The following is a 16,512-nucleotide window of genomic DNA, read 5'->3' as shown; positions in this document are numbered from 1 at the left end:
AACTATTTTACACCCTTTGAAAGATAAACATCTCCTTAATCTAACCACGTTTTACGATTTCAAAAAGGTTTTACGGCAAAAGCATAAATTTAGAGTATGTTAGGACAGTACATTTACAAGAGTTGTAATGTTTTGTCAATTCAAAGACAGGGTCACCAAAACCATAAAACCAGCTAAAATGATGCACTAACCTTTTACAATCTCCATCAGATGACACTCCTAGGACATTATGTTAGACAATGCATGCATTTTTAGTTCTATCAAGTTCATATTTATATCCAAAAACAGCGTTTTACTATGGCATTGATGTTGAGGAAATTGTTTCCCTCCAATAACCGGCAGTCAAGTTAGCATCACAAATTAAATAATTAAAATTAGAAAACATTGGTAAAATATTATATTGTCATTTAAAGAATTATAGATTTACATCTCTTGAACGCAATCAACTTGCCAGATTTAAAAATAACCTTACTGGGAAATCACACTTTGCAATAATCTGAGCACTGCGCCCAGAAAAATACGCGTTGCGATACAGACTAGTCGTCATGTTGGGGAGATCTAAAATCGAAAATACTATGTAAATAATCCATTACCTTTGATTCTCTTCATCAGATGTCACTTCCAGGTATCACAGGTCCACAACGAATGTAGTTTTGTTCAAAAAAGCTCATCATTTATGTCCAAAAATCTCCGTCTTGTTAGCACATGATCTAAGCCCGCCGGACTTCACTTCATGAACGAGGGGAAAAAATATATTTACGTTCGTTCAAACATGTCAAACGTTGTATAGCATAAATCATTAGGGCCTTTTTTAACCAGAACATGAATAATATTCAAGGTGGACGAATGCATACTCTTTTATAACGTATTGGAACGAGGGTACCCAACATGAACTCGCGCGCCAGGTGTCTAATGGGCCATCATCGTTCCATGGCTCTTGTTCGGTCAGATCTCCCTCCAGAAGACTCAAAACACTTTGTAAAGGCTGGTGACATCTAGTGGAAGCAATAGGAAGTGCCAAAATATTCCTCAGCCCCTGTGTTTTTCAATGGCAAAGGTTTAAAGGTAATACAACACATCAGGTATCCACTTCCTGTCAGAAAATGTCTCAGGGTTTTGCCTGCCAAATGAGTTCTGTTATACTCACAGACACCATTCAAACAGTTTTAGAAAATTTAGAGTGTTTTCTATCCATATATAATAAGTATATGCATATTCTAGTTACTGGGTAGGATTAGTAACCAGATTAAATCGGGTACATTTTTTTTATCCAGCCGTGCAAATACTGCCCCCTAGCCCTAACAGGTTAACAGGTTCAACTTCACACTAGCCTATCGCCTGGGATCCAAGAACCAGAAAGCAGACGCCCTGTCCAAACAACATGATGTCTCTAACGAGGAGAAAGACCCCGAGCCCATCATCCCCAGCTCCCGCATTGTGGCCCCTGTGGTATGGAGTATTGAGACCACGGACTGACAAGCCCAGACCGAGAACCTGACCCCGGCAGTGGTCCCACTAACAGACTCTATGTTCCACGCTCAGCCCATTCTCGAGTACTACAATGGGGACACTCCTCTAAATGAACAGGGCATCCAGGGGTTAATTCGACACTGGAGTTCCTGAGGTGGAAATTGTGGTGGCCCAACATGATTGATGATCTGAGATCCTTCGCTACGGCCTGCTTCATCTGTACCCAAAGAAAGTCCTCACGACAGCAACGGGCTGGGTTGCTCCAACCTCTGTCCATCCCCAACCGGTCCTGGTTCCCACCTGTCCCTAGACTTTATCATGGGGTTACCTCCATCCCAAGGGCTTACCACTATCCTGGTGGTCACCCATTTCATCGCCCTATGCAAGTTGCCCTCAGCCAAAGAGACAGCTGATCTCATGATTAGCCATGTCTTTCGACTACAAGGACTCACACAGGACATTGTCTTGGACCGTGGCACCCAGTTTGTCATGCAGTATTGGAAAGCCTTCTGCTCCCTGTTGGGGGCGTCGGGAGTCTCTCCTCTGGCTTCCACCCACAGACGAATGGGCAGACTGAGCGGGTCAAACAGGAGCTGGAGAAGTTCCTCCGCTGTTTTGTCTCCACTCAAGCCACCAACTGGGGCAAGTTCCTCATCTGGGCTGAATATGCTTACAACACACTGCCGAACTATCGCCTTTCGAGTATCAGTTTGGGTTCGCCCCCCCCCGTTTCCTGAACAAGAGGCCGAAGCGGGGGTGCCCTCAGCAGAGGCGTTAATTTGACAAATTTGCCGCACCTGGACCAGGGCGCAATCCTCCTTGTTCCACTCCTCTGTTTAACCTCTATGGGCACCTACTCAACAGCCAGTTGAATCCTGTGGCGCGTTATTCAAATACCTTAGATATGCTATTACTTAAATTTTTCAAAAATATGACTATTTTACACCATTTTAAAGATAAGACTCTCGTTAATCTAACCACACTGTCCGATTTCAAAAAGGCTTTACAACGAAAGCAAAACATTAGATTATGTCAGCAGAGTACCCAGCCAGAAATAATCAGACACCCATTTTTCAAGCTAGCATATAATGTCACATAAACCCAAACCACAGCTAAATGTAGCACTAACCTTTGATGATCTTCATCAGATGACAACCCTAGGACATTATGTTATACAATACATGCATGTTTTGTTCAATCAAGTTCATATTTATATCAAAAACCAGCTTTTTACATTAGCATGTGACTAGCATGTGACTAGCATTCCCACCGAACACTGCCGGTGAATTTACTAAATTACTCACGATAAACGTTCACAAAAAGCATAACAATTATTTTAAGAATTATAGATACAGAACTCCTCTATGCACTCTATGTCCGATTTTAAAATAGCTTTTCGGTGAAAGCACATTTTGCAATATTCTCAGTAGATAGCCCGGCATCACAGGGCTAGCTATTTAGACACCCAGCAGGTTTAGCACTTATCAAAGTCAGATTTACTATAAGAAAAATGTTATTACCTTTGTTGTCTTCGTCAGAATGCACTCCCAGGACTTCTACTTCAATAACAAATGTTGGTTTGGTCCAAAATAATCCATCGTTATATCCAAACAGCGGCGTTTTGTTCGTGCGTTCTAGACACTATCCTAAAGGGTAAATAAGGGTGCGCAATTTGTGACAAAAAAATGGCGCAATTTGTGACAAAAAAATTCTAAATATTCCATTACCGTACTTCGAAGCATGTCAACCGCTGTTTAAAATCAATTTTTATGCCATTTTTCTCATAAAAAAGCGATAATATTCCGACCGGGAATCTGCTTTTAGGTAAACAGACAAAGGAAAAGAAAGCATTCGGTCGAAGCGGGCACGCGCCTAAGCCCATAGTACTCTGAGTGGCCACTTGCCAAAAGCGATAAAGTGTTTCAGCCAGAGCCTGCCTCGATATCGTTCAGCTTTTTCCCGGGCTCTGAGACCCTATGGAAGCCGTAGGAAGTGTCACGTTATTGCACAGATCCTGAGTCTTCAATAAAAAGAGCCAAGATGAAACACTACTTCTCAGACAGGCCACTTCCTGCTTGAAATCTTCTCAGGTTTTGGCCTGCCATATGAGTTCTGTTATACTCACAGACACCATTCAAACAGTTTTAGAAACTTTAGGGTGTTTTCTATCCAAAGCCAATAATTATATGCATATTCTAGTTACTGGGCAGGAGTAGTAACCAGATTAAATCGGGTACGTTTTTTATCCAGCCGTGTCAATACTGCCCCCTAGCCCTAACAGGTTAAGAACAACACCAGGCAAACCGACACCGAAGACACCTTCGGCTCCTCTGACCTGGTCAACGGGAGTGGCTGTCCACCCGTGATCTCCGCTTAAAAGTGGACTCTCGGAATCTCGCCCTGCGCTACATAGGACCATTCAAGATCCTGAGTCGCATCAACCCGGTCACCTATCATCTGATTCTCTTCTCTGCTCCTGGGTCCTACCTCATCATGTCACAATAGGCTCCTGCTCCTATGAGCCATTCCAGTTCACACAAGCCAAGGCTTTCTAGGGAAGTCCAACACAACATTCTTCTGTCTTGTCTTGTCTATCAGTGAGGGGTATGTTCATGATACAAAAGCTTTATTAAAGCATTTCTCTGCTCCAATGGATGGAGAAATCTCACCGTTATCTCTCTCACTTCTATCCTTTCGCTCTCTCTCCTCAGACTCTCACGGGATGGATTTGTTTGCGGTAGCAGTGCATGAGTTTGGTCATGCTATTGGCCTGGCCCACACCTCAGCAATAGAGTCCATCATGAGGCCGTACTACCAGGGTCCTGTGGGGGACCCACTCAAGTACGACCTCCCCTATGAGGACAAGGTCCGCGTCTGGCAGCTCTACGGTATGTTCTCCAGCCCACGTCTCTCTCCTATACTATAACCAACACTTCTCTTTCAGTCATCTCCCTCCACTCTCCACCTATCTTTCCTATTTCAGTCATCTTTATCCTTCGGTCCACACATCTGAACACCTCTTGCCTAGCTACTCCTCCATAACTCTTCTATACCTGCCCCCGCCTACCTCACTGGACTGCAATCCTGCCATCCCTTCTATGTACACATGCTGTGCGGAAAATGCTACCCACCACCACCCCTCAACCACTCATTGCAAATGTCTCCTATAATTACCCATGATTCCTAGCGGGACGTGGCCGCCCATCCCTCAGCACGACACGGCGGTGCAGAGCAGAAAACCCAAGGCCTCGGCACAGGAAGCAGAATTGATTTGTTTATATGCAAGGAGCGAAGAGAGGGCTTTAATTGGTCATCCCTGTGGCACAGGCCCTGCTTATCACTGTGTGCCATGCTACTGAGAGAGGTAGGAGAGGAGGAGAGTAGAGGAAGACAGATACTTGAGGGGCGAAGAGAGTGGGAGGCGAGGAGGATAGGAAGACTGATAGGTGAGAGGGGATAAGTGGCTGGGGGAGAAGGGAAGAGACTCGAGTTAGCGGGCAAGGTAGGACAAAGGAGAGAGAGAGAGCGAGAGGGAGCATGTTGAATCACGCTGGGGCTGTATATCTGCGTTTACACAGGCAGCCCAATTATTGGCAAAAGAGCTGATCTGATTGGTCAAAAGACAAATAAGTGAGAAAAAAATAAAAATTGGGCTGCCTGTGTAAACGCAGCCTATGTGTTGAATATCTGTATCTGAATGTGGGGTTGCGTGTCAAGGTGCTGTTGACTTGACCCTTGCCCTTTCATCTTTCCCAGGGGTGAGAGATTCAGTGTCTCATACGGCGCGTCCTGATGATCCCTCCCAAACCGCTGACCCACCTGTACTACTGGACCTCCCTGAGAACAGATCTACTGTCCCGTAAGTCACACACACACACACACACACACACACACACACACACACACACACACACACACACACACACACACACACACACACACACACACACACACACATGGACACACAGGCAGACACATTAAATCTACACACGCCTGTATACCTCCAAACTGAAGCTCAGAAACTTCCAGACCCATTTTCTCTCCCTCAGGCATCTATCTGTCCTGGAGGTCAGCGAGTTTGGACATTGTCACAACGCCACAGCAGTGAGAGATAGCAGTCCTTATTTCACCTTGTTCCCCAGTCACAGTAAAGTACAGCCGAGCGTGTGCTCACGGTACAAAATGAGTGCATTTATACCAAATCCAGTCTCCAGATGACACAGCACTCATCTAATATAATAGATTTTCATACAAAGCGGAGACTTTGTCCTCTTTTCTGTAGCTTTCCCTTCTCATTTCTCCTCCACTCCATCTTGCTGGATGATGTGTGGAGAAGGTGGATTTAGCCTGACAAAGGTCACTAATATAGTCGTCTCTTCGCAGCTCCTCTGTTAATAAGCCCTGAATGGAGATCTTTGTTATAAGGATCTAGGCGAGTAGCGTCTCACAAAAGCAGCCCTGTCGTTGTAATTGCCTCGTCATTTGCAGCCAGGACACGTCAGGCGCTTAACTCAGTCATTAGCACTGGGATAATGCGTGTGAGGACCTCGGTCTCCTGCGTCAGGACGATAACATCTCCTCTGATGTTTGGCTCGTTTTTTAATTGACACGCATACGCAGTAAATAAACACAAATATAGTGCGCATGGGCGCTTTGGTTTAAGATGAGAAGACACTGATTTAGACTGGCATAGTAACACGTACACACATTACAGTACGTCTGACTGGGGATAGAGAAGTGGTTTGGTGTACAGTACATTCTGTCTTAGTTTCTTCAATTAATTATATTATTCACTTTTGTCTCTCGCTCCCCCTCTCTCCCTTTCTTTCTTCTTTCTTCTCTTAGGCCGGCACGAGATGCCCCTAACAGGTGCACAAGTCACTTCGATGCAGTGGCCCAGATTCGTGGAGAGGCCTTCTTTTTCAAAGGTACAGAGAGAGGCCAGAAGGAGAGAAAACAGAGTGTGGCACTGCCTGCGATCAATATAGAACCCAGCCAAGCATATCTCTCTGAGTTCCACACACACCTTCACACTCCCAAGACGGGATAGCCCTAGAGGGGCCCCCAGTTCCATCTGACTCACACAATCAATTGGATACATTTTACTGTCCAGTTATAAGGTTTTATGAGACAGGTCTCTCTTGCAAAAATAAATTCTTAATTTACATCGGTTAACCTCAAGAGAACTCCTGGTAATAATTAAAGTTAAGTATGTATGGACGCTGTTAATACCCTGTAGAGCTGCAGATTACAAAGTAATAATGCACAGGCTGTGACCAAACTCAGACAAACTTAGACTAAGGCAGTTCGACAGATACCGTGAGCTAGGCTGAATCTGCTTCTCCCTGTTCGCTTGGTTGGTTCCGCCAGCTGTGTGCCTGCCTGGGTACAATATGCCCTGAGGTGTCCACACATGTTTTCCCTGTGGACCATTTATCTTATTTCCTCTGGACAACACCCATTAACACACATACAATTAACACACATACAGTGCATACAAACACACACACACACACACACACACACACACACACACACACACACACACACACACACACACACACACACACACACACACACACACACACACACACACACACACACACACACACACACATGCACTCCACATACAGTGCACAATCCTGTACAGACACACACAAACACTTAAACAGAGAGAGAAGGACTTTGTATTCTCTCTTCTACTTTTTTACATTTTCTTCCTACTTTTCTTTTACTTTCTCTATTTTCCTTGTAGGGAAGTATTTCTGGCGTCTGACGCGGGAGAAGCACCTGGTGTCTCTGCGTCCGGCTCAGACCCACAGGTTCTGGAGAGGCCTGCCTACCAACCTGGACAGTGTGGACGCTGTCTACGAGAGACCTGTGGACCACAAGATCGTCTTCTTCAAAGGTACATAACTCATAAACTCAGCCGTGGTCGTGGTTGAGGCAGGGAGGTCAGCTATTATACCAATGATGTTAACTATGAAAGGGAGTGTTTTGTTGTAATTTTGAAGGTTTTTGATATATTGGGGCTAGTCAAAGGAAGGTGAATGTGTTCTGAGAAACACATGAAAAGAGGTCTATCAGTTGCTACTTCCATTTTTAGACTTAAAAATGTATGATCTGTACCCATTGGTTCTTGAAGAATATAACTGTATTTCAGTCAATTGAATAGTTTAATCACAAAACACATTTAATCACAAGTCACTTTCATTCAGTTGAGTTATTAAATTAAACAAGTTATCCAGTTCACTCTCATTGATTGACGTTCCTTTGTCCCGCCTCCTCAGGACTGAAGTATTGGATATTCAAGGACAACAACGTGGAAGAGGGTTATCCTCGGCCAATCAGTGACTTCGGCCTGCCTATGGAGGGTGTAGATGCAGCCTTCGTGTGGCTCCACAACGACAAGACCTACTTCTTCAAGGACAACCGCTACTGGCGCTATGACGACCATCTACGGCGTATGGATCAGGGCTACCCCAAAGACAGCACACTGTGGAAGGGGATCCCGCCCCAGCTAGACGACGCCATGCGATGGTCTGACGGTGAGTATTAGACAGACACACACAGATCAACATACTAAACACACACATTTACTCACTACATATTCACCTATCGCTCACTTCGTAAAACTAAATACAAGCTGAAATACACATTCAGTACACTGCACTTGACAGTACACAAAAATAATGGAAGCATTAGTCAAAAAGAATGGAGTACCTGAGTGTATGTCATTCATGCCTGCCCTCAGGGTCCTGACAGGTCTACTTCTACAGTATATCCACTACTAACCCACACTGGGTCTTTTTCCTCTCCAGCCCCCTTGCCCTCTAACTCTCTCTCAGACTGGACACTAATCTAGTCAAAAACAGCCCAGGTCATTGGTCAGTCAAGCCTGCCTAAACCACAGTCCTGGTGGAGCCGCTATGCATTCTAAAGCCCTCAATGCAGACGGCCCCTAACATGTAATTTGATATTCGGTCTTTTGATCTGGAGTGTGATCTGGAAAGGATAGGTCTGTGTCCCAAATGGCATCCTATTCCCTATTTAGTGCACTACTTTTAGCCAGGGCCCATAGGGCTCTGGTCAAAAGTAGTGCATTGTATAAGGAATGTGGTGTCATTTGGGATGCAACCATAGTATTTTCATTGCTGAGCCTGTGTTTTCATTGTTGGGTTGTCATGGCAGCAATCGCCTGCAGCTGGAATGTGTGTGTGTGTGTGTGTGTGTGTGTGTGTGTGTGTGTGGGGGGGGGGGCAGGATGGTGCTAGGGCATCATGTCCCAGCTATTGCACAGTACTCTCAGCAGTGAGCTCCTTATTCATGCCTATCTCAGAGTCAGACCCTAACCAGTAGAGGGCCAGTCTAACAGTAATTAAAGTACACTCAGTCTGACACATTGGTAAGTCATATCACACCAAAGCACACATGCAGTATACAACCCTCACCTCTCAAGCACACACACAAACACACACACACACACACACACACACACACACACACACACACACACACACACACACACACACACACACACACACACACACACACACACACACACACACACACACACACACACACACACACACACAAGCATATAATGTAGCTACAATACATAGAATAGCTTATCAAACATATGCATACAGTATAGTGACCACAAGTTATCAAAACCCCTTCTTCAGTAACACACACAGTCATTTTACACACTCACTCTACAGTGCATAAACACACACACGCATGGCAAGCTCCAGCCGAGTCTCCACATGAGCCTGTTAGATCCTTTCTCCCCTGTAGCGACTCCTGTGGCTGAGTGTATGTAAGCGCTTTCCTCCATGTGCTGGGCTCTGTACCGCTGCCAACTCTAGAGGTCCTGCTCGGAGCTGTTTGATGTCGGTGAGCACAGGCCACGCGCAAAAATGACAGTCTGAGCCACCAGAGGATTCATACATACACACGTGGACCCTGGGGGCCTGGGAACTGGAAGCACATCAAAGACCTCAGGGAGAGAGGTGGATGTGGTGGCAGGGATGGAAAGAGTGGGAGAGATAGTGCTAGGGAGGATAAGAGCGATGAAGGGAGAGAGAGAGAGGAAGAGATAGCGGCTTGTAGAAACAGGAGACAGATGAGGGGGGAAAAAATATATTTGAGAGAGAGGAAGAGAATGAGAGTTTGTTGTGGGAATATGAACTGGTGTGGGAAAACAAACTGGTGAATAGAGAGAGGGACTGGACGAAAAACAGCGAGACAGAATCAAGTGACTGATGTATTACCATAGCAAAATCAATCATCAAACCCTCTTTTTCACTTATGCAGCCTCTTTGTCTTCTTTGTCCTCTTATGCAGCCTCTTTGTCCTCTTTTCATTAAGGCTCCTCATACTTCTTCAAGGGGAAGGAGTACTGGCGTGTGGTGGGCAGTGATATGGAGGTGGAGGCTGGGTACCCACGGTCCATAGGAAAGGACTGGCTGGTGTGTACAGAGATGCAGTCGGACTCCCCAGCCACAGAGGCCAATAACACGGCTAACACGCGGCTACACGGGCAGCACCACGCCGACCACGCCGAAAACGGCTACGAGGTTTGCTCCTGCACCTCCAACTCTGCCTCACCCTTGGGAGCCCAGCCCTCACCCTCCCCCTTCTGGCTACTTGCCCTCTTGACTATCTCTGGGGTACTATCCTACGTCCCTCTATGATGTAAGCAGAGGGGAGCGGCCTCACTCTGTGACAGGAAGTACAGCAGCCAATCTGCTGAGAGCGGGGGAGTGGCTTAAGGGGCTTTTCGCCTGGGTACTGCCAGACCAGCTACACCATCGAATCAAAACGATGACTGGAGGAATTTGTTGTTATTGTTATCTTAATTGGGATCCTCATTGTTAATTTGTTTTATTTATTATACCAAATTCTTCTCAATGGATCAATGTTTCAAATGAATGATGTTTAAATTATGATACTGGAATGAATTAGAAATGTGATAACATGACGATAATGGAAATAGTATATCAACTTGATGATGATAATGATAACAAGTTTATAGCAAAATGTCCCTCAGTGACTAAGCAGTCTAGCAGGAGAGTGGTACTCTGGGATGCTGTGCTCCCTGTCCCCTTGTTCCTGCAATCACTATAAGAGCTTTAAAGTAGCTCTCCAGTGTTTTGGGATTTCTGTGAAATATGACCTATTATTAATTACAATATTAGTGAAATAGTTTTCCTTCCCCCAAAAAATGTATTATGTTAAAAAACAGCTTTTCATTGATAGAATGTTGTGGGGCATGCCCCAACAACAGAATGGTGTTGGCGTATACCGGTCATTAAAAATATTCACACGACTAGACCACTGATTGGCTAGCTCATCCTCCTCAGGAAGATGACCATCCTCTCTGAGGAAATAGCCAAGCATTTTTTTAACTGTTTGAGGTTGGGTTTTTCAAGTGTTTTGTCTCCAATTTATGCTTTGGCCACAAATACTAGTATAGGATGAGTCAACAGCATTATTTGCATATGAGTTAGCAGAATATTAACTTTTAAACATTTTTTTACTGGAAAGTTACTTTAAGAACCCTCACACACACAGACCACTACATGTGTGTTTTTTACGGTCTGAGCTAGCTGGACAAATGATTCTGTCTCCTCTCACTCATTCAACTGGTAATGTATGGGCTGGTCGGATGGACACTCCACTATCATTGGACAGTTCTCTCACTGAGTTTCTAATGTGAGGGCTATCTGGATGGAATGGACACTACTTCCTGTAATGACACTGACTCTCCTTCCTTGACTGGACTCGCGTGCCCTTTTGAGACGTTTGCACCTGTATCTTTCTTTTTCTTTTTTCTCAGCTGAGATACAGTAGCACCTCCTGCCGTTATCAGAGAGGGTAACCCGTTAGTATTGATTATTAGGATGTATTTTTGTAATAAGCACAGAGGGATGCGCTTGATGGGGTTTTCATGGTGCCTTGGTCTGGTCTGGTCAGTGGTCACTGCAGCGGTCAGCGATACCCAGCGGTCACCCAGGGACGCCGTTCTCCTTCTCCATTGTCTCTCCTAACATGAACTATCTCTAAGAATAGAAGGATGTCTGGGTATCAGTACAGTGACTGGACATGGATATATACCAGAGACCTGCCTGCTGAGAGGAGGGCACCCACTCAAAACACAACTAGATTTATTAATATTGCTAAGATATATTTACTTACAGTCTATATATACAGATCTATTTGAGGTGAAAAGTTCTATGGCAGTTACAAAAACAACATGTACATTTCTCAGCCGTCTTTTCTAAGGTGAAATATTTTTGTAGGAAAATAAAGAGGGGGTAAGACAGAGTGTGCTGGGTCGTGTAATGATTTTGTGTCACAGGGAGCCCAGGCTGAACAGAAAGAGGAGGACAATGTGTCGGCTGCCGTCACAGGCTGACGATTACTTTCTTGTCTGTGTTGTTGGGAGCCATGTTTCTTATGTACAGGCGCAGGTTATTGTTTCCTCACTGCAAAACAAACCATGCCAATCAAACCATGTCAATCTCCTCCCGGTAACAAGCCATCTTCTACATTCATTCCTTGTTTCAGTTTATTCAGGATTATGTGTAGTACAGAATTCAGTGACTTTTGAGAATAAGTCTGGACAATGTTGATTCAGTGACTAGAGCCAATAACACTCCAGATATTGTGTTATTGACTCAAGGAAAAATAAATGTGAGGCAGACACTCAAGCAGACACACAATGCATGGCATGAGGATTGAAACAAATCGTTTTCCAGCAGAGGCTGATGTGGGGAGAACGGCTCATAATAATGGCTGGACTGGAGTCAATGGAATGGTATCAACCAAATGGTTTTCATGTGTTTGATACCTTTCCATCCATTACACTCCATTCCAGACATTATTACGAGCCGTCCTCCCCTCAGCAGCCTCAACTGTTTTCTAGCATTAAGAAATGAGCACGCAGAGAAAGCAGCAGTATGTGCCATGTGTTTTTTGCAGATCAGAGGCTGCAGCAGTTGAACTTGTCTGACTAATTTCATGGGTTACATAAACAGCACAATGCCAGGTCAAAATAAAGAAACTGAATTATTGCCAATTGACTACATTTAATGTAGCAAAATACTCTAGAGGGGTCTTTGTACAGGGCAAAAGATCATTATGTTCAAAGAGATTCCAATTTCAAGGAAGATCATGACAAGTTGTTTCAACCAGAAAGGTAATGAACATGTCGATCACAATGGACCTCATCTCAGTGGTTGGAGTTGACCTCTGCACAACCCTGCTACACTACATACAACCCTTCTTACCTCCACGCACAGCTGTGTTCTGACCTGCAGGAGACACAGGGATCTTAACTCAGACACTAGCAGCAATGCCAGATGTGCACTATTGGACAGTGTGTGTGTGTGTGTGTGTGTGTGTGTGTGTGTGTGTGTGTGTGTGTGTGTGTGTGTGTGTGTGTGTGTGTGTGTGTGTGTGTGTGTGTGTGTGTGTGTGTGTGTGTGTGTGTGTGTGTGTGTCGGTGCCATTGAAGATTAGGGAGGATGTTTTTTGTTGTTGATAGGTTTAGGCTACTACATGATACTTGAATTTGCCCTGTACCCCTATACCCATCACAAATTAAAGTTTATAACATAGGTGCGTAGGTCGAGAGACAAGTTGGAGTAATCAAGGTGACACATTCAATACTGCTTTGCACAGTCTTCTCTGTATCTAGCTGATCTGGAGGTAATCACTAGTCCAAACAGTTAGTCCAAACACTGCAAGTTCATACTAAAATAAGAGTTTCAAATGGAGAAATTCAGGTAGGTCACTCCCGGTTTTGTTCCGTTTGCTTCTATTTAAGAAATGTTTTGCAACTGAACCTGCGGAATGAATACAGCGTGATCACCCGCACTTTCATAGCAGCCACACACCATTTGGCTACACCATGGTGCTACCTTCATTGTAAAACAATGTGTTTTAATCAGTTACTTGACGTTTAGTATAGTTTTATCTAAAAAGGAAAATTATTTCATTTTTCGTATTTTTATTAAATTCACTGAGTAGGATGGTCCTCCCCTTACCCCTCTGAGGAGAGCCTCCACTGGTCTCCACCTGTGTGTGTGTAATGTATGCGTTTGTGCATGTGTGTACGTGTGAGAACCTCAATCCCTTCACTCAGACTGACAGAACTGAGACCATGAGGCTTTGGACCGAGCCGCAGCAGGGTATCCTCCAGATGGGCCATGGAGAGCCAATCAATCACCCCTGGGCTGCCACAATGCCGCTCCACATCCAAGACCAGAGAAAACACTTACAGAGTGCAGCATCTGTGGTAATATTGATAGCAATGACAGGAGATGGTGTTCCTTCCAACAGGTTACACCACCTGCACTGCTGGAAGGTTCTGACATGAAAATACACAGCGGATCTGAGAACAGAACAACCACTGAATTTGCACATCTCAGTTATAACATTACTTATATGAGCCATAAGCCAGCACATATCGTGTTTGTCAGTCTGATTTTAGATGGAAATAATCTTTGACCTTAGATCTTCTGCAGATGGGATATTTGACACACACCTCTTCTGTAATAACCCTTTCTGAGGTGCCTCCACATGGCACTGAACAACCACTACTGCAATAATACATGACACATGGTGCACCACACTGACTACTTGAACAGTAAGAGTTAAAACGTTGCACTGGCTGAGGTGCTCTGGCTCTTGGATCGAAATTTCCCAAACTGCCCCCTCCTCTAAGGCAGAGTCTAGAGAGGCTGCATTGCTACTGTGTGTCTGTGTGTCTGTCGCGCTGGGGTTTGCTGAGCAGGAATGCAGCAGTGGATGTTTCATGTGACATCCTGGTTATCATATAGGCTACTACTGGGGAGGGTGAGGTGTTCTACTACTAGGCTACTACTATAGTGCTGCATTTCCTTCCACCTAACACACCAGGGTGTCGCTAGTGTTGTATGTTAACGTCAGCTCTAGTGTAATTATGTTTCCATCATCAGTGTGACACTAAAGTCTTGGGGCGAGCAGAATCAACAACCTCTGCATTATGAAGACAATTGCTTTGTGAGAAGGTTTTCAAGTTCACAGTTATCCGTTCATTGTTATATATATGCTTGCTGAAAAGTACCAGTGGCCTTGCATTGGCCCCAAGTGAGAGCAGGTCCACCGGAGCCATGGCCCAGTGAGTCAAGTGTGCCTGCCCGCGTAGATGGAAACAGAAAAGTCTGAGCCTTTTCGGTAAAACACTTTGGTATATCTCAGATGGAAACTCGACATACTGTGTCGCTCATTTACAATACCTCACCTCAAGCTCCCCTGTCCTCACTTTAGTAGACCTACACTGCCCCCTGGTGGTGGAAAAAAATCAACTACTCGTGATAACGTGCAAAAACTTTTTTTTTTAAGTAAGCGCTTGCAAAACACTTGCAAAAAAATTACAATAATAGAAAGATAAAGGTGTATGGATGATGAACCAATCCAAGGGATGAAGGTAGCATATGGAACTCAGGTGGAGAAGACAGGAAAGAAGCTCTGGTGTCTGAGAGGGAGGCCAGTTTCTAAATAGGAAAGCAAAGAATACATGAAGACATTGAGAGGGTAAAGTGTGGTGGAGCAGCATATATGCCTAGTCAGTTGAAAACATTCAATCTGAGAAACAGAACAGAAAGGTTAGAAGTTAGAGTTTCACACATTAGTAGAATTACATACTATTGACATTTGACAAGCAACTATGGAAAAATATACATAGTAGTAACATTTTTTAAGTTATTCTCAGATAATGTACATACTGTACCTCAACTGTCTTTTCTGCCATATGCTCATGCATACTCTGTGAAGTCCTCTGTGACATACTCTGTGAAGTCCGAAAGTGACATACTCTTGCTGTTGGTCCTCACACACCTAGCCAATCTCTCAGACCATATTGTTTTCTTTTGGCATCCCACCTCTCATACCTCTCCTCCCCGCTCAGTTCGTTTTGGTCTTTCTTTCTGTCCTTCTCCTCAGCTCTCTCCCGCTGAAGGTTTTTGCCAGGCCTCTTCCGATTTCTGCCTCTTCTCCTCCCTTATATGCTGCTTCTTCTCCCTCTTTCGTTCCACTCTTGTTTTTCTGTTGATTCCTGACAGAGGAAAGAAACGGTTGGTATACAGTACCAGTCAAAAGTTGGGATACAAATCAAATTATTATTAGTCACTTGCGCCGAATACAGCAGGTGTAGACCTTACAGTGAAATGCTTACTTATGAGCCCCAAACCAACAATGCAGTTTAAAAAAAAATACAGATAAGAATAAGAGATAAAAGTCACAAGTAATTAAAGAGCAGCAGTGAAATAACAATAGAGAGACTATATACAGGGGGGGGGGGGCTGATACAGAGTCAATGTGCGGGGGCCCCGGTTATTTGAGGTAGTATGTACATGTAGGTAGAGTTATTAAAGTGACTATGCATAGATGACAACAGAGAGTAGGAGTGGTGTTTAAGAGGGGGTGGGGGGGGGCACTGCAAATAGTCTGGGTAGCCATTTAACTAGATGTTCAGGAGCCTTATGGCTTCGGGGTAGAAGCTGTTAAGAAGCCTCTTGGACCTAGACTTGGCGCTCCGGTACCGCTTGCCGTGCGGTAGCAGAGAGAACAGTCTATGACTAGGGTGGCTGGAGTCTTTGACAATTTTTAGGGCCTTCCTCTGACACCGCCTGGTATAGAGGTCCTGGATGGCAGGAAGCTTGGCCCCAATGAAGTACTGAGCTGTTCGCACTACCCTCTGTAGTGTCTTGCGGTCGGAGGCCGAGCAGTTGCCATACCAGGCAGTGATACATCCAGTCAGGATGCTCTCAATGGTGCAGCTGTAGAACCTTTTGAGGATCTGAGGACCCATGCCAAATCTTTACAGTCTCCTGTGGGGGAATACGTTTTGCCATGCCCTCTTCACAACTGTCTTGGTGTGCTTGGACCATGTTAGTTTGTTGGTGATGTAGACACGAAGGAACTTGAAGCTCTCAACCTGCTCCACTGCAGCCCTGTCGATGAGAATAGGGACGTGCTCTGTCCTCTTTTTCC

General features: G+C 44.8%; 1 protein-coding gene across 1 annotated transcript in view; it reads left to right on the top strand.

Moving 5' to 3' along the window:
• The window catches only part of LOC106563158 (matrix metalloproteinase-17), a 91,500-nt gene extending 79,700 nt beyond the window's left edge, over positions 1 to 11,800 (top strand). The window contains exons 5-10 of the mRNA XM_014128425.1: positions 4,182 to 4,358; positions 5,227 to 5,329; positions 6,316 to 6,398; positions 7,226 to 7,378; positions 7,761 to 8,018; positions 9,841 to 11,800. Coding sequence (XP_013983900.1) covers positions 4,182 to 4,358; positions 5,227 to 5,329; positions 6,316 to 6,398; positions 7,226 to 7,378; positions 7,761 to 8,018; positions 9,841 to 10,166 — 1,100 coding nt within the window. The 3' untranslated portion in view covers positions 10,167 to 11,800. The remainder of the gene's footprint in view (positions 1 to 4,181; positions 4,359 to 5,226; positions 5,330 to 6,315; positions 6,399 to 7,225; positions 7,379 to 7,760; positions 8,019 to 9,840) is intronic.
• The last annotated feature ends 4,712 nt before the right edge of the window (positions 11,801 to 16,512 follow it).

Source organism: Salmo salar, chromosome ssa11 (assembly GCF_905237065.1).
Source record: "Salmo salar chromosome ssa11, Ssal_v3.1, whole genome shotgun sequence".
Lineage (NCBI taxonomy): Eukaryota > Metazoa > Chordata > Actinopteri > Salmoniformes > Salmonidae > Salmo > Salmo salar.
This window is presented reverse-complemented; position numbering and strand designations above follow the sequence as displayed.